This window comes from Diplotaxodon limnothrissa, linkage group LG12 (genome assembly GCF_057381915.1).
Source record: "Diplotaxodon limnothrissa isolate DT_005_m linkage group LG12, D_limnothrissa_male_GT1.1, whole genome shotgun sequence".
Classification (NCBI taxonomy): Eukaryota; Metazoa; Chordata; class Actinopteri; order Cichliformes; family Cichlidae; genus Diplotaxodon; species Diplotaxodon limnothrissa.
Window position 1 is genome coordinate 21,387,795 of NC_140607.1, and position 19,462 is coordinate 21,407,256.

The window sequence follows — 19,462 nt, forward strand, 5'->3', positions numbered from 1 at the left end:
TTAATATTAGAGATTTTTTTCTTAATTTCCGGTCAGCTGACGTTTAAAGGGACCCTCTCGCGTTATGATTGCAAATGACCAGTCATGTGACAGTGAAATACTAGAAGCTGTTGTCCCAGCTCGTCTCGTCACTCGGCTGTGATTTTTCACTTTGGACGATCCGTGGAGGTAACACGCTACTGTTTACAGGATATGTCAAAACAACGCTTTGATTTTATAATCATGTGATACTTATTGTCTGCTGTGATGCTGGCACACAATCCATGTCACTATAAATTAGTTATTTTTATATTTATTTTCTATTACTTGTACATGCCTTCCTCAAAGATCCTTGCATTTTTATCACCCGCAGTGACTGTATATCTGTTTTACTTTTACTGTTTTTGTTTTTAACTTTAACTGTTTAGCCGAGTTGATTCATTTTCTGTGTGCCTGATTTTTGTATGTTTTAACCAGCAGGTTATCCAGAATGATAACTTTGGTGATAATCTCAGCACTGATTGGTTTTGCCTCTACCAAACCATGTGGTAAGTAGGCCGACTTTAAAAAGACCTCTTTACAAATTAATTAAAAAAAAGAAAAGAAAACTTAACTATACTAAACTTCCTAAAGCTGCACTAACTCTGAGGCAACCCAGTTTGCAAATACACTTACTGACGAGTCTGGACATTCACAGATGTTGCAATTGCGTATTTAATGAATGTGAGTGATACATTGTGTTGCTTGTTTACTTAGTTGTGTAGGATTAACAGTGAATGTGGCTCCTCTTTGGCCTTGATCTGCTGAGAGTGTTGAACGCAGTAGTGATGATTCTGTAAATTAGTCCTGCTGATGCAGCAGCTATGGTTTTGCAACACTTTAAAAAGTTCATGTAAATGTCAACAGCAGCAGAGCAGAGATACTTATAGGTTTTGTTTGTGTCAGGTGACTTTTTTTTAAACCTATAAAGTTAAATTCCAGATACAGAAGGCTCCAACACTGAGCTGCTGCTTTCACTCAACAAGAATCTCCTTCGCTCTCTGGAGAGCCAGGAGGGACTTCCTAACCCCAGTGTCCACTTGGCATTACGCCTTTCCAATAACCACAACCTGGCCAAGGAGAGCGAACACCTCAACAGACTAAAAAATGAATTGCACAATGACATTCAAAGGTACACACACACACAACACACATTTATGCACACTTAAACACTTTCTATGAAGTCCTCTTTCTCCCCAATGTTCTCTACTGAGCCTTTTTTCCTCCTCTCAGCTCTCTCTCTAACAGTCAGCCTGTGACTGGTGTGCTGGCGCTCTACAACCTGGCTTTAAAGTCCTCCTGCTATGATCTCAACACGGTCAGCTTCACTGTAAACGAGAGGAGTGAAGCACTGCTGACACACCTGAAGAACCAGATGGAGCTGGAGAAAGAGCACATTGCCTGTAAGGTTTTTGTTTGTTTGTTTGATTTTTAGTTTCTGAAGGGCAATCATTGTCATAAATTTTTTTCAGCAATCCTCTCCTCTTTGATGTGCTACAGTATCTGACCAGAGTTTACCTAATGTAGAGGACGGGGGTCATATTTCATAGTTTGTGAATTTAGCAGGGATAGAGTAACTTTCTGTCTAATTTCATCCAGACTGAAATGCCTCATAATTTCTCAAACATTGCTGTGAAGTTGTGGTTCAGTGTAATTTGGTTTAATTTGCTTCTTCTCTCCTGCATTCAGTCAGCCACCGCCCTTTGACCAACTATTACCAGTACTCCCTGGGTGTGCTCGCTCTCTGTGTGAGCGGCATCAGGGTCAACAACCATGTGACCAACAAGCTCATCAAAGCAGCAGAACATGAGCAGTTCAAACATGGAGAGTCTGAGAGTGTGGGTGGGTGAAACATGCCTTAATGGTGTCTTTAGCTGTTAACATAAAGGTGAAATAATGATGCAGGAGTCACCCTGCTATTACCTACTAACAATCATGGTTTTAGGATAATTTAGTTTACCGCTGATGACACGATGACACATGATGAAGTAAACATATATTCACTGCCGTGTTATATTTCAGATCAAAATCCACTGAGTTTGAAGCTGAGGCCACCTGATGGATATTTAACAGGAAGCTCTACATACAGTTTAGCTTTCAGTTGTTTGTCTATGCCACAGCTTGCTCTGGCAAAGCGGTTACCTCTTGTAGTGCTAGCTTAGCTTTCACTAAACATCTACATTAGTATGCTGTGAAAATGCTAAAAGCTTTTCACTTTGTATTTTAGCTTTGAATACAGCTGTAATGATGCAGTTGTGCTAATATTTTATCCAATTTTTCTCCTCAGATACGTATGCCATGGCTGGAATGGCACTCCAGTGTGTGAAGGACTCTGGTTCTCACATGCAAAACGCTGCTGGGCTAGACACCGCTCTTAGCAAGATCAAGCAGAAGCTTCTAGCCTCCCGCAGGGCTGATGGTCATATTGGTAATGAATTCAGCACAGGCCTTGCAGTTCAAGTAAGGATCCTCTCTCTCTCTCTCTCTCTCGCTCTCTCTCTCTTCAGAGACTTCTACAGAGCAATATCTTTGCAGCTGAAGTGTGTTTATTTGATGTGTTCAAGGCCCTGTTAGCAATGGGCAGTGAGGTTGCAGAGTGTGCCGCCTCAATGGAGGCCATGAGGACAGCTGCTAGAAGCAACGCATACCACAACCCCATGGCCATCTCTCAGACTCTGCCTGCTCTCCAGCAAACATCCTACATGGCAGTTAAAAGCAAGGAGTGCCTCACTGAGGATAGTATGTGCAGCATCATTTCTACCCTCTTTGGCCACTTTAGGTTGTGTCTGTTGCCACTCTAACATTGTTATATGTGTACCTTCCTGCAGACACTCTGGTGCTTGAGCCCTTAGATCCTGTAGTGGTTTCACCAAACCAGGTCAAGGTGAATGTGATGGTGGAAGTGGTGACATCCAGCGGAGCAGCAGCACTTTACTCGGTGCATGTGCCAAAGGGCAGCTCCCTGCTAGAGGCTCTTGAACTGCTCAAGGAGGAAAATGTTGGCTTCACGTGAGTTCATGCAATTGTATTTTACCTTGCGCGTGATTGGCTGCAGTGAGTAGTCTGACGATGCTGTGTGGCAGGTTTGAGAAGGAGTCCAGCCTGTGGGGACCTTTCTTAAGTGTGGTGAATGGAGAGCAGGCCAGGCAAAGTGACCGCAGATACTGGCACCTCTCCTCAAATGACACTGCACTCACTGAGGGTGAGTAGACACACACATGCATGCAAACACACTTTAGACTGTGACGCACAAACGAGGATTTCGTTGATCTGCTTTCACTGTGTCTCTCTGTCAGGTGTCGGTGATTTCAAGATCGAGGCGGCTCAAAGGATCACCATCAGAAACACGAGCTACTGATGTTCCAGCCAATCAGTGATTAGATGATCAGCACTTTAATCTTTATGAACTAATGATTACACCTAAATTGTCTCTTGGCATCATATATCAATAAATCCCACAATTACTTAACAGAATGTTTGCATTTTAAGTAGATATGAAGATTGAACAAAAGTGTAATTAAGAGCTATTTCAACAAAGTTTGTGTTGAATATTTTTACTTTGGAAAACGTTTTTATGATTATAATATAATTAGTATGAAATGTCAAATAAAATGACTTTTGTGATTATGCTCTTTTGAAGACTTTTTTTGAGGACAATCTATTTGTATGCTTTTTATATTGTTACAAACAGTATAAACCAGTGACAGTTCATCTGAATTTATTTATTTTCTATTTTTTTGGATGGCTTTTCAAAAGTATGTAGTTTGAATAAAAATAAAATAATAAAAATGCAGAATAAAAAAAAAATGTAGTGCCTGTTTAGCTTTCACACTGCGTTACTGCACGCTGACTGCTGAGGTAAATCATTGTCTGCCGGTGGATCACTGACTTCCTGACGGACAGGAAGCAGCACGTGAGGCTGGGGAAGAATGTCTCGGACTCCCGGACCATCAGCACCGGCTCCCCTCAGGGCTGTGTTCTTTCTCCTCTGCTCTTCTCCCTGTACACCAACTGCTGCACCTCCACCCACCAGTCTGTCAAGCTAATCAAGTTCGCAGATGACACCACCGTCATTGGGCTCATCTCGGACGGGGACGAGTCTGCCTACAGGAGGGAGGTTGAACGTCTGGTGTCTTGGTGCAGCCACAACAACCTGGTGCTGAATGCCCAGAAGACAGTGGAGATTATTGTGGACTTCAGGAAGCACACAGCCCCACTCCCCCCCATCATCCTGACTGACACCCCCATCACCTCTGTGGACTCATTCCGCTTCCTGGGTACCACCATCACCCAGGACCTGAAGTGGGAGCCCACCATCACCTCCGTCATCAAGAAAGCCCAGCAGAGGATGTACTTCCTGAGGCAGCTGAAGAAATTCAACCTGCCAACACGGATGATGATGCAATTCTACACTGCAATCATCGAGTCCATCCTCACCTCCTCCATCACCGTGTGGTACGCTGGAGCCACTATCAGGGACAAACAGAGACTGCAGCGTGTTGTGCGCTCTGCTGAGAAGGTGATTGGCTGCAGACTCCCATCTCTGCAGGACCTGTACACCTCCAGGACACTGCGGCGTGCAGCCCGGATCTCAGCTGACCCTTCTCACCCTGGACACAGTCTGTTTGACCTGCTCCCCTCAGGCAGGAGGCTCCGGTCCATTCGCACCAGAACCTCTCGCCACAAGAACAGTTTCTTCCCCTCTGCTGTTGGACACATGAACAATAACCACATGATTGTCCCCGCCACTAACACATGACCCTACGCTGTGTCACTGCATCATTTCATGTTTGGCACTGATCACCACCTGCACTCATGTATATATCTTTCTACGTAGCACTCATAATTCTTATTCTCATGTATATATCTCATGTATATCTCATGCACATATCTTTCTTTCTACATAGCACTTTAATTCTTATTGTCTGCACTGAAGCACCGCAGCAATTTCCTAATGTTGTAAACCTCAACATCTGGCAATAAACCCATTCTGATTCTGATTCTGATTCTTACAGGCTAGGTTGTTTGCACTAATAAACGGGTGCCATGAATCTTTGTTAACATGGCTGGAGTAGATGTGTCAGTGCACTAAGGTTGAAAATGGCATCTTTCATATTCATCTGGCAAAAATAATTTATAGGAAAGTTTGTATCTATTTATTAAAGATTGGTTAAGGACCCTTTGCCACATGCATTGGCTGCATATAAACATCATTATATTACAGTTTACGGCCATATGCACATCATATCACTGGCGTGCACAGATGAGGTGGTGCTGAAGCACTTGCCCTTTTGCCCTCAGTCCAAAAAAGTGCCCTTTTGAAAGACGTGATTTTTTTTTTTTAAAGCTGCGCGATTTAAAAAGATGTGAAAATAATGGCTTGATTTGTGCCCCTTCTTCAAAGACACCCGAACCCTGTCGCTTTTTCACTGTCACCGTGTCACGTGAACAGGCTTGCAGTTCATTTGTTGTGAGGCGTGTAGCAGCGGCATGACATAGCCACGGCGGACAAAACGGCAGCTCTTTCCCTTCCGTACCAGACTGCGGTCAAGTGAGCCCTCACTTACGAAGTCACAGTCAAGCTAGCCGCTCCGCCAGCCGCACCGAAAATGTGGTTGCACTACTCTTACGTATATTACGGTATGGGTGAAGACCGGCTTAGAAACGCAGTGTTTTGTGTCCTGACACTACATTACTTCACAATCCACTCCCATTTTTAGTGTATCTCCACTTTCCCCCCTGTGATCCACAGCCCAAATTACTGTATGATTCAGAGAAAATTAACAATAAAATTTACCCAGTTTACTCAACTGTACTTTTAATGTCCTCATGTTTGACCTCAGATTACAGGAAAACTATAAGAGGTGACGCAGATATTTCACTGGATTATGACTCTGGGTGACCCCCACTCTGCACCCTGTGATCCACAGCCAAAATTACTGTACGGATTTTTAGAAAATTGATATTAAACTTTGCACAATTTACTGTACTATACTCAATATATTCTCATCTTTGAGCTCAGATTACAGGAAAACTGTAAGAGGTGACGCAGATATTTCACTGGATTCTGAATCTAGGCCATCTCCACTCTTCACCCTGTGATCCACAGCCAAAATTACTGTACGGTTTTTGAGAAAATTCATAGTAAACTTTGCACAATTTACTCTACTGTACTCTATATATCCTCATCTTTGAGCTCCGATTACAGGAAAACTGTAAGAGGTGACGCAGATATTTCACTGGATTCTGACTCTAGGTTGTCGCCACTCTGCACCCTGTGATCCACAGCAAAAATTACTGTACGGTTTCTGAGATTGCTGTGTTGACAGAGTATGACAAAGGCTAAGAAAATATACTGCCTAAAATAATATCAAATTTATACAACAAATTACAAAATTGCCACATCTGCTGTTATTGCCATGTGTTAGAGCATTATTTAGTCATAGAAAATACATATCATTGAAATATCATCAGTAAAAGAAATACTCCCACTATGTAAGACATGTTAGCAAATTCAGTTAATAAATATTGTATCAAGTCTATACAGATGTTTAAAGACATAATGCAAAGCATGTTTGTTTCTTATCTCTTACAAATGTGTTTGCCTTTAACATAATTTACATTTCATTTATACAGTTTCACAGACGAAACAATAGGTTTCCTGAACTGTTCTTCATGGCCCAAATTTTGAATCCTTTTGAGGGTGATGCATTATCCAAGAAGGTGGGCAATTTGTTCATTGATCTCTGACCCTCGCTGACTATGACGTCTCCTAATTCTGCTTCCAGCCTTGCTGATTAATTTGTTCTTCCTTTTGGCATCCCTGTCACTGATGCTGTCACCAGTTGTACACAGCATCTCTGTTTGTCCACCAGTCTAATCTGTAATTCAGGTGAACCCAGAATTACATGTATCTTTGTAATGTTTCAAAAAATATACACTATATGTTGATGGGCATTGTCACACTTTTCTTTCCTTTATAAGTAAGAATCTCTATGGTTTTAATGACAATTCATATGCAGATTGTGGAGTACATTTAATTCAACACTCTAAAAAGTTCCTCATCCGCAGACTATAGTACAATTTCAGCCCACCGTTAATAAACCCATCCAATGCAGGGTTATCAGAGAAATTATGCAAATGTTATGTTTTTATGTACTGGTAATCTATTTATCATTTATCATGATTCCTGCTCTGATGATTACTTTCTTCTACTTCTGTAATTTTAATAGATAAAGGATGTTGAACATTAAGCTCCAAACAGGATGAGTGAGGAAGACCACAGAGGAGAATCATGGATGTAGTAAAATAATACATGCTGTTGTTTTTTTTTCATGGTGGAGGAGCAACTTCTGATACTGATCTTAAAGAAAAAACATCAAATTGAAGAGTAAAAATAATGACAACAATATGTCTACATTTTTTTATTAATTCCTTAAAGTAAATGCAGTCTTGTCATGGTCAGAGTTGCCCACTCATATTTAACTAATTCAAATACAATTACTGCATATCAATGCTTATGTTCTAATAAAAGGCATTGTTTAATACTTCTTCCATGACAATCCAAATAAATCAATGATAGGGAAATGGGAAGATTAGTCATCAGGCAAGGTTTACTGTTCATTTAGCATGCCCTGATAACAGTAAGCTTAACAAAAGAAAAATGTTGGGGACGAGAACCGGGCGGCTGAGCCAGATCAAAGACATTACTAAAACAAAAAGACGCCAACAGCTTCCCTAAAGTGGAAATAAAATAATATGCAAAACAAAAGGCCTGTGTACCTGCTTGACACATAAGGTCAGTCACATGACACAAAAGTGTCATCACCTGCCTAACCTAGTGTTTTTAACACTTAAAGCTCAGTTGAATGTGTTTGGGGTACCCCGATCTTATCTGTCCAGCCTCACACCCAAACACTCTGTTCACACACATAGACACCTACTAACAAAAGTTCAAAGACAGTCTGAAGCCAACCTGCTGGCCTGGGAGCTGGTTTTTTGAAATTATCCCAGGCAAGCGATTGGTCTACTGTTCCCCAGATCAGCCAATAGAGACGTGCCAATTACCTTTGTATTGAGTGTATTGAGTATTGAATGAGGCTTGACACCTGAAAGACAAGAGTAAGAGAAAACAAAGAGCTGGGTACCATGGCATGTAACAGATGTTGTTCCATGCTCAATTTTGATTGTCTCAGTAAATATGTTAACTGCAAAAACATTGAAAATCTAATTCAACTCACTTGTTCAATAGAAAATAATATTTTCCTTCTTGTTCGTTAATTTTCACGTCACTCTAAGTAATAGTAGTCTTAGAAGTATAAAAACAACTTTCAACTCTCATAATTTATATGAAAGTCTTTAATCACATCTGTTACAATATATTTTAAGCAATATGCTTTTGTCTTTTTCTCTGACACGCATTGTCTTTAACATTGATATTCTGAATTACCTATACAATATCTTGCCTTTTGATTACAGGTTTCATAATTTTTTTTTCATACTGTAACTCGTAGAAATATTTCTGCCAATACTATTTTGATTATATTTTATACATGAAATAACAAGGCCGTACATTGCCTTAACATTTTTTAGTTTTTGCTTCATTGTTAGAATTAAATTAGTATTATTTGTTAATTCAATGTAAACTGATGTGTGGGACAAGAGTCACATGACATAGAGCCAACCCACTTTTGATCTTTCGGTATTTATTGAGGTGTTGCGTCGCACGGACAGATAACGTAGCTTTCATTGCGACAGGAAACGTTTATATGTGGTTACGCTGTCATTACATATAATTATTATTAGTACACTGAACTTTTCATCGAGGCCTACGTGGACTAAAGTTTTTGGTTTACCCACCAACAATAAAATGGAAAGGTGAGTAATTAACACTACAAATGGGACTATTAACAAGAAACGAGAACATTATAGCCATTTAATGCCAGTTATTTTCCTCAGTCTAATTAGAGAAAATTGTTTTAGATTGTTTGCGCTTTGTGTATAGTCTTCGTCCAGAAATGTGTCTAAAATCGAAATTTTTAGAATTTGAAAACCTCAATAATATTGATATACTAACCAATAGAGAGCATATATAGAAATATAGCATATACCGAAGATTAGATTTTGTACTCTTAGGCGTACATTTAAAAGTAACACCCTCCAGTTAAGCTTAGTGAAAACTGCTCAGTCCTTTGACTTTTGATGTTGTATCTTTTCCAATATATATATATATTCATTGAGAAAAAGAAGTGATAACACATTCAGATAATTGAAAAATACGTAACATTTTGTAGTACGAAGAAATACGTTAAAACAAAATCAATGTTTGGTTGCATTACTTGTAAAAAAACAAACAAACATAATAAGTAACACTGTTCACCATGATAACTCATCTTACAAAAATGTTTTTGTCACGTAAGGTCATAAATTCTCTTTTAAGCAACGATTTGCACTGGGTATTACCAGAATTTAATCTTTCATTGGCTTGACACAATGACTCTTTCAAGTCATGGTGATTGTGATAATGATTGTAAAGTCCGTTCAGAGCAACGGTCTTTAACAGCTTGTTTTTGTGGTTGAGGAGACACTCAAAATGTATATGTAACATAGTATAACATTTTTAATATTACTAAATTAATTAGGGAATGGTGACGATGAGAAAATGCCAGATTTTGAGTAGAAGACCTGGAGAGTGCCCCAAGTGGAGGAGTTCAAGTATCTCGGGGTCTTGTTCGCGAGTGATGGGAGAAGGGAGCCGGAGATCGACAGACGGATTGGGGCTGCAGCTGCAGTAATGCGGACGCTGCACCGGTCCGTCGTGGTGAAGAGGGAGCTGAGTGTAAAAGCGAAACTCTCAATTTACCGGTCGATCTACGTCCCTACCCTCACCTATGGCCACGAGCTGTGGGTAGTGACCGAAAGAACGAGATCGCGGATACAAGCGGCAGAAATGAGCTTCCTCCGAAGGGTGGCTGGCCTCTCCCTTAGAGATAGGGTGAGAAGTTCGGCCATCCGGGAGGGGCTCAGAGTAGAGCAGCTGCTGCTCCACATCGAAAGGAGCCAGCTGAGGTGGTTCGGGCATCTGACAAGGATGCCCCCTGGGCGCCTCCTGGGCGAGGTGTTCCAGGCATGTCCCACCGGGAGGAGGCCCCGGGGCAGACCCAGGACACGCTGGAGAGATTATATCTCTCGGCTGGCCTGGGAACGCCTTGGTATTCCCCCGGATAAGCTGGAGGAGGTGGCTGGGGAGAGGGAGGTCTGGGCCTCTTTGCTTAGGCTGCTGCCCCCGCGACCCGGCCTCGGATAAAGCGGATGAAGATGGATGGATGGAATTAGGGAATGTGTATTACACACAGTGGATTATTGCTTGTGTTTTTTAACTATAGTGTTAATTACAGTACCGTAATTTGCACTGTGAATTTTAACATTTAGAACTTAGAGATAGTTTATTAGTAAATAAACATTAACGAGGGCTGTGTTAGTTAGCGCTTGTATGTCCAAAAATCTAAATGCTACCTGTTATGTTGTTGGCATAGAAAAAATCACCAAAAAGATTTTTTGGCATCAATCACTAGAGTGTGGGTACTTGGAGTGCCCCAAAATGTTTTCTGAAGTCTATTAAAATTTAATGAAGAGTTCACATTTCATATGTTATTGTTGATCAGTATTGCAAGGTTGATCTCAGTATAACAGATATGTTCATATGTTTTTTTTTTTCTTTGTACTAATTTTAATTTGTCTCAAAATTTCAGGACCTGCACTTTTTCAGTTTTTGGAAAGGCAAGTAATTTAACAAACAATAATGTGATAATAATATACACTTACAGCACAATAAAGGTATGATGTGTTAATGTCAATGTTCTCTTTTACATTAAAAGGCACGGACAATTTCAAAACCCCTGCCAAATATATTAGAGGTCATTCACAAGTATGCTGAACCCGGGACCAGTCTAAAGACCTACAGTGTACACAAAGTGCATGGCTTTTGGGAAAATGTCTCAAGAGATTTGGGAGTGCCTAATACATGTCTTAATAGGAAAAAAATTGTCAAGGCAGTCCTGCAGTATGAAAAGGTAAGCAATGTTTTTTTAGTATTTATATTTAGTCCATTTAAAAAATACTTTAAAAAAAGAACAGCTCTTTCTTTGTTAGAACTTCCTGTAATAAAAATTATTATGCAAAAATCAAATATTTTTACAGACCACATCAGGGGTAGAGGGTCCCTTGCTACTGACTGATTTTCCTACTGCAGAGACAACACTTGGAGATGATTTTCCTTCCATTGTAAGCAATGTGTCATACACTTACTGTCAGATTTAAAAATTTGAAGCCATCATGACAACCTTATCCAGCCATTGTAGTTATCCTGCTTTTTAGATAAAAATAAAAACAAATTCACTCCAAAATGTCATCTTGAAAATAATTTAAATCTTGAAACAGAGTAATAATGAGTCATATGGAGAGCAAGAAAGTAGATTACAATAGACTTCTCAGCAGGTAAACACATATGAAAGCAAGCCACCAAACCATGAGGTGTAGAGCCTTAAGCACCCACAGGAGAGCCACACAAAGACCTGAGTGTCACATCTGACCACCATTTTAAAGGAGTAACCAACTCATCCTCCTGCTGCTGACTAACTTTTCACTCCATGTCTTCCACTCTTCTAATTTCTCCATTTGATCTTGTTATTGCCCAATCAAGTTCCAAAATCTGAATCAGAAGATTACTTTTTCATTTACAATAATTAGAGTAATATATTCCTTTAATGAATATTTTTTCCCTTATAAAACCTTCATTACATAGTGATTTTTTTCAAAATATTGTGTAACAATGTGTTTTAACAAAGACATACAGAAATTTCAGTCTAATTGTTATGTTTTAATTAATTTGTGATTCGTTAGAGTGAGGAAGACATTGTTGCGCCAAAGTCTCCACAAGCTGTAGGAAATGTACCTTTACCTTCAAGATACGAGGTAATTATTTGTATTTTATTCAGTATTACATTGTGATGCTTTGGAAAAACATTAATTTGTAAAGAAACGAAATCGCTTTCTCTTCACAGGATGCACTTCAAAAAACTGCAGAGAGCGGCATCCATACCCCAGACACACAATCCCTCGAGAGTGACTCTAAATCTTCGTCTTCAAATGCAAATGCTAAGGTAATTTCATAACTTACACTGTTTTTAATACAAAACAGAGAAAGAAAACACAGAGTTTATATGTTTGTTAAACACTATCATGTAATTATTATATTTAAAATTTCAAGTGTTTTGAACAGTAATCCAAAGTTTAAATTTAAAGTTAAAATCTTTTTGTGATGATCTTTTGAGGTAAAATAAATATTTCTTAGTCATATTCACTTACTAAGACAAATTTACTAAGAGATTGTGAAACTTGTCCTATGGGTTCGTTAGCGAAATTGTAACATAATGATGCTGTTGGATTTTCATAGAGACACTGTAGTGACAAACATTGAAAGTTTTTATATATTTTTTAAAAATGTATATCTGATTGTTGCAGAGGAATGAATCAGATGAATCAGCTAAAGTCAACACAGACAGTAGCAGTTCTGAAGACAAATTTTTCACATCTGGTTTGCCACAGCAGAAAACTTTCTTTTTCATAAATGAGAATGAATGGAAGGAGTTACGGCAACATCAGTCAGGAAGACATTTTAAAGGACTGCAGTGGACAAATATAATTGCCAGTGGAATCAGAACACTTAACCCGTACTGCAGTTTTGGATTTCGGAGACACAGTGTGAAAAAACTCTCTTCAAGATCAAAGGCACCAGTTTTCAGGTGTATGGGGTACTGCAGATTTCAGGACTGCCCTGTCACTGTGGCTGTGGTGGTTTATGACGAAGAGACACTGAAAGCAGAAGTCGTTTTCAAAGGAGGTGAGGTCTGCCATAATAACAAAGAGCTGAAAAGGCGGCCTGTGCGTGCACAGGCTCCTCAAAAACAAATTACCAAGGAGCTTGTACTTGGAGTCTTTACAGAAAGTGCCACAAAAGGTGATCCAATCTGGAAACAGAGATGATGCTCCAACAAAAGAAGTGTTGAAAAACATTGCATGGTCTGAAAGAAAAGCCAGTAGAGCAGATCCCAACGAGTTGATTAGCTTACAAAAGATAATTCAACAGTATCAGGACACTGAAAAGGACGTACTGCAGAAGATTCTGATGCATCCAAAGGGCATAATGCTGTGGTCTAAGAAAACCTTGTCAGTTTTTCATCAAAGATGCAAAGAAGACATTGTGTACTTTGATGCCACTGGAAGTATAATAAGAAAAGAAAGTGCTGGAACGCCACCTTACTATGTGTATGAGTTGGTTGTCAGAAACCCATCCAAAGGTGCTTCTCCTCTTCCAGTTGCTACATATGTCACATGTGACCACACTACAGCCTCTGTGACATACTTCTTGCAAGCCTTTCAGACTGATCTGGTAAGAGCATTTGGTAATCGGGCCTACAACAGGCCTGTCATGTTCATGTGTGATGGATCCCTGGTACTCCTCCGATCCATTTCCATGACATTCTGCAGAACAAGTCTAGAGGATCTGCTGCAGAAGTACTATGTCTTACTCACTGGCCAGCATTCAGCACAGCAATTCAACATTCCCATTCTTCATCGATGTCTGAGCCATGTCATGAAAAATGCCAAGGACCTTTGTAAAAAACAGTGAGTACATTTATATGAATAATTAAAAAAAAGAATACAAGATTTGTAATGTAAAGGTCCTATTAACAGTGATTTCATTTGTTCATTTTCCCAGCATTCCAGAGAACTACAGGCTTGGAATGCATGTGTTTGGGCTCCTTGCATGCTGTGATAACTTAAAAGACATGGATGATGTTGTCCATAGTGCAGCAATAGTGTTTTGCAGTCCTTGTAGTGGAAGGAACGTAACAAAACACTACAACAACTTGAAAATCCTTATGCAAAAACGGGGAACCCTGGATTTGGATGAAAAGACTGTGATTGCTGAAGATTACAAGGTTAGCTAAGATTTATTTTTTAAGTAACCATATTAATAACTTTTTTACTTGTGTCTGTCCCAAATGAATTAATGAATTCACATTATTTTAAAAATATATATTTTAAACCAAAATAACATTTTATATAATTAATTTTTCTTTGGTTTGATAACTTGCTGAATACAGATATATATCTGTTTTACAGACTGACGTTCAGAATGCCCCCTTGAAGACCCATTTCCAGGCAATTGTTGACAATGCAACACTGGACTGTGAGGGCGAAAGAAACATCTTTCATGCACCCAAATTTATTGCCGGTCTGGTAAATCACCTTCTACCACATGCAACTTTGTGGTCATCAATGATGCTCGGTACGTTTTTTTATTTGTTGTATTACTTTCTTAAATTGTCAGTTATTCATAAATGTAAATGTGCTAAATGTTGAATTATCTATTTTGATTATGTTTTTGAATTACTTGTATTCTCCTTAGGGGATCTTGGACGTCATGGTACTGGTCCTGCTTACCAGCGGCTCAGTAAACTCTATGATGACATTCAGCAATCCAAGAACCAGGTATCATAGCGAGAAGAATAAGTGAAAAAGAAACATAAATTGTACATAAATTTACAATCCATAGATACTGACTTAAACAATGTACTATTGCATTTAAGAATTTTACACAAGACAATAGGACCCAAGGAATCATGGAGAAAAGCCAGTGGGATTTGAAAAAAATCCGTATCCAGAGAAGGAGACTGACAAGGCTTGATGACTTTGTGGAAATTTATCAAAAAATGCACGATGCCCTCCTGCTTGAATATGCAGACATGAAAAAATCAAGACAAAAGGTATGAATAACTTCCTAATAATGAAAAATGTGTTTCATACAACTAGAACAAGAAACTAAGAAAAAGTGAAAACATTTGCCTATGACTATAGAATTAAGAGATGATAAAATAAGTAAGCACTAAAAGTATGTATGTGTAATCAACAGTCTTTTCGCGTGGAAATGGAGAAATGGAAAGACAAACGCATTAAACGAAAAGGTGTGTGCGTGTCACCGTTAGTGACAGAACTGCCAGTGAAGAAAAAGAAAACTGAGGTAAGTCATCATGTTCCCATTATTTTCAATAATTAAACCTTGTGATGTCCTCCCGATTGCCATACTCCTTTTGTCCTCTGGGGTAAAGCGTCTGCTTTGACTATTTATAAAGCATGAATTATAAATTATCATCCGTCTCCATGTTTCAATGTTTAATCAAACTGTATTACAACTGATTACCTGAAATCTTTATGTGCTTTGACATTGTATTACACCTAGGCATGGGCCTTAGTGAACCCCCACTTTAATGCCAAAAAATGCATGTCCATAGGTGACATAAGTGCAGGAGGAAGCTCAGGTTTTTTGCTTTTTGCTGGTCACACCATGTACAGCTTCGTTTTCAGCAGTTGTAGGCCAAGGGCATTTGAATTAAACAAGCTTTCAAGGCTGATTATTGTCTTTTGGAGACCTACTGTATTAAGCACAGCTCGCGTGCCCTGACTGCAGGCAAGCAAGTTTGCAATCATACATTAGCATGTTCTCTGTACAGCTGGACCGGGCATCACATACTGCCCGTGTTTTTATCTCATAGTTCCTCTGTCCAACATTACATCCCAAGTAAACAGAGTCCTTTAAGGGGACTAGGCACTCATACACAGTCATATCAGTTCCTGTGTGGTACACCAACAGCAGGACAGATGCTCACTCGTTACATACGTCTCACATCAGAACAAGTTTGTCTCATTCATGACCATATTCTTTTGTATATTATATTCTATTATATAAAGTCATTCAAAAATGTTATCTGTTAACAGGTAAAAGGGAAGAAGACTGTTCAAACCTTTAAACGGGAACAGCACCAACAATATGATGCTCATCAAAACCAGGTATTGTTAGAGATATTTTTAATGTCTACATTTATCTTTTGTGTGTTATTGTCATAAATGACTCTGAAAATTGACATGTGTCTATCTTTGTAGGATGAGCGCCAGGAACAAATAGCCGTTTGCCAAAAAATAGCAACATACATGGCTAATAAAGCATCGGTCACAGTATGGAAAGGAGATTTATGTGCCTTCAAAGTGGATGCAATTGTTAATGCAGCTAATGAAAGTCTCTCTCACATGGGTGGACTTGCAAAGGCACTGTCTGCTACTGGAGGACGCACTATCCAAGCAGAGAGTGATCTCTTCATTGCCAAAAATGGCAAATTACAGGCTGGACAAGTTGCAGTTACCACAGCAGGCAAACTACCTTGCATGAAGCTGATTCATTTGGTAGGCCCGTGTCTGCAGAATGACCCCACAGTGCACATGATAACCCATGCAAAGAACCTTTTAAAAAAATGTATTTTGAACGTCATGACATGTGCAGAAGAGCACAAATTTTCCTCTGTTGCCATTCCAGCAGTGAGCTCTGGAATATTCAACTTTCCAGTCTCAATTTGTGCTGATGTTGTAGTCACCACAATCAAAAAGTACATTGAACATAAGAACCCCACAAGTCCTCCATTTGAAATACACCTGGTAAACAACGATGATCCAACCGTGAAGGAAATGGAAAGGGCCTTCAAAGAGATCCTTTTGGAGCCACTCTCTGATGTCAGGAGGACAGTGAGTACACCCAATTTTTCCTTAATAAAAAAATTACTTAAAATGATCACAGCAGTAACAAATATTTTCTTTTAAATTCAACCCACAAATCAAGGGGCCAGAGGATTCTCCAGCTACACTGGAAAGGACAGAGCACCTTGAGAGAAACACAACCGGTCCGACAAAGGACACAGCATCACAGGTGATGTTTCACAAACAAACTCTAATTCATTAACTATGTCATCTGTTTGAAAAACCAAGTTTGTTTGTACATATTTTTGTAATTATGTATTAGATTTTATTATATGTATGTGTAGATGAATGAAAAATAACAGACCACAGAAAAATTACAAATGTCAGTACAATAATAAATGTAACTTTTACATGTTACTGGCCTTAATATTATAAAAACAACAGTAACTGACTCAATTTTTAATTTCTTAATGTAGTTTAACATCTCAAATAAATTACATTAAAATCTATGTCAAATTTGGAGATGTTTTCATGTTGTTGCATTAGGTACATAAAATAATTTTAAAAATTAGATTTAAAACTGTTGTAATTGATTAAAATGAATGTTCTCATAAGAAGAATTATTTGAATTTAGTTACTGTTGTCTTGTTGAAACACAGGTCGCATATTTGTGGAAACAACAGGAAACGGAAGTTGTTGTTTCTGTGGTCCCATCTCAGATTAGAGGTAACAACTTTGTCATACGTCACAGTGAGTGCCTGACCCTTAGACCACACAGCTGGCTTGTTGGAGAGGTATGTAATCCAGTTATTTAAAAAAAAAAGAAAAGTACTGCATAAGGTTAACGTTAAAGCTGGGGCAGAACATTAGTTGTTCCCTACACATTCAGTAAGTACTGCTTTAGATCGACATTCCAGGCATATCCTCATGACTGAATACTGAGTATACGTAAGTAAAAAAAATCTTTATTAAAGATTGTATTCCAAAAAATTATCATGTTTACAAAGTAATAAAAGGTTATTTATTATACTCCTCAGGTCATTGAAAGTCTCCTGCACCACTGGGCCATTCGGCTAAATCAGGGGAATAATATCTACATTATGAACCACTACACGAGCGGTGTGATCCTCTATGGAGAGAGAACTAATCAGGAGACAAAGCTTGTCCAAGGTAAAAAAATTTTTTATATATTCTAGAATACATTTTTTTAAAGTTAATTAATGTCTCGAAATGGAAAAAGTATTGTTGCAAATTTGTAATTAATTTCTAATATGTCACAGGTGAACTTTGACAACTACAGAGCCATTTTATCCTTTGTGAACATTGGAAATATACATTGGAAGTTTCTGGTTAGTACGAGCAGCATTTCTGTGAAAACAGTTTGTTTCAATAACACATTATTGATAATTTATGTACTTTTTATATTTATATATCTATCGCAGTACATAAATGCAGATGACAGCTGTCTGTATTTGGTCGATCCTTCAAGAAACTCTTTGGAGCAGGAAGAGTCTGACCGTGCAGCCAAAAGATTCCGGTAAATATGCGTTATTACATTTATATAATAACATGAAATATTAGAAAAGTGACAGGAGGACTTAGGAGGTCTTTTTCTAAAGGTGAACGTATGGTTGTAGATTAAAGTTTTATAAAATCTGTGGTTATCAGTTCCTTAAAGAATTTTAAAAAATAATTCAAAATTACTCACGTATGTAATTTTAAATAAAAAAAAAAAACACTGACAGTGTCTAAGCAGTGATACATTTGAGACAGTTAACATTTGTAGATTTAAAAGAACATGTTAATAATTTTGATACTTCATCTAACATAATCTAGAGCACAGGGCTTTCTGACAGACCATTAAAAACAGTGATATGTACTATATGTGTCTTTTTCTGTGTGACTTTTATCTTTCATTATTATATAAATGTGATGTATGTTATGTTCACAAAGTGAATACTTCAAAATGAGGAGGACATGCTACAACAAAACAGACTGGGTGAATGTGAGACTTCGAGGAGGAGTACTGACACATCCATTTCAACGGGATGGTTCTAGCTGTGGAGTAATGGTCATCATGGTATGGTACCATATTAACTCAATCATATTTTTCTGTAAAATTAGATAAGAAGATGGGGTGGGGGAAGTTAAAATAATCTTAAAAGGTTAAATTGTGTAAACAGGAAGTGTAACATTTGCAGATGTTTTCAATTAATTTTTTTTTATTTTTTATTTCAGATGGCCAAAGAAGTAATGGAAGCATTCCCAAATAAACCAGAAATGACATTTTTGACGACAAAAAAAGAGATGGCCCAGGCACGAAGGACATTTGCACAGACAATACTTGAGGCCTCCGGTGTGTAATATCTTCTTCAAATGGACATATTTATTTGTGTCAAACTGATGAACACTAACATATATATATATGTTATGTCTTAGTATTTGACAGTGACAACAACTGTGCCATGTGTGCAACAGCGAAACCACCTAATCCAGGACCCTCCATCACTGACTGGGTATAGTATTTTTAAAAATAGTTTTATGTTATCTACAACAAAGTATTTGACTCTGTGTCTTAAAGATTGTAATTGATTAAAACATAGAATTATTTACGTAATGTGTTTATGAAAGTTCATATGTTTTTGTTTACAGATCCAGTGTGATAACTGCAACCGCTGGTTCCATTCTGAATGCCTGGACATGACAAATGAACAGCTCAGCAGTGCTCAGAAGACAGAGTGGAAGTGTGTGCTTTGTGTAACCTAATTCCACATGCAGTGAAAGCTACTTGAATAATCTGCTTATAGTTGTTATTGTTGTTTTGAGGAACACATGTGTAAAACACAATGTGTAT

At 38.4% G+C, this 19,462-nt stretch overlaps 1 protein-coding gene and 1 pseudogene across 2 annotated transcripts; both read left to right on the forward strand.

The window, feature by feature from the left end:
* Positions 1-112: 112 nt before the first annotated feature.
* Positions 113-3,580, forward strand: tcn2 (transcobalamin II). Of its 2 annotated transcripts, none has more exons than XM_085368280.1 (10): positions 113-168; positions 460-527; positions 961-1,150; positions 1,252-1,421; positions 1,708-1,860; positions 2,306-2,478; positions 2,583-2,757; positions 2,847-3,027; positions 3,102-3,220; positions 3,315-3,580. In XM_085368280.1, the coding sequence occupies exons 2-10, from the start codon at positions 470-472 to the stop codon at positions 3,374-3,376; spliced, it is 1,281 nt and encodes a 426-aa protein (XP_085224406.1). In that variant the 5' UTR covers positions 113-168; positions 460-469; the 3' UTR covers positions 3,377-3,580. The 2 variants fall into 2 exon arrangements, with proteins under 2 accessions (XP_085224406.1, XP_085224405.1); XM_085368279.1 differs by having other exon boundaries at positions 115-168; positions 457-527.
* Positions 3,581-12,825: 9,245 nt separating this feature from the next.
* On the forward strand, positions 12,826-19,374 carry LOC146621276 (uncharacterized; annotated as a pseudogene).
* The last annotated feature ends 88 nt before the right edge of the window (positions 19,375-19,462 follow it).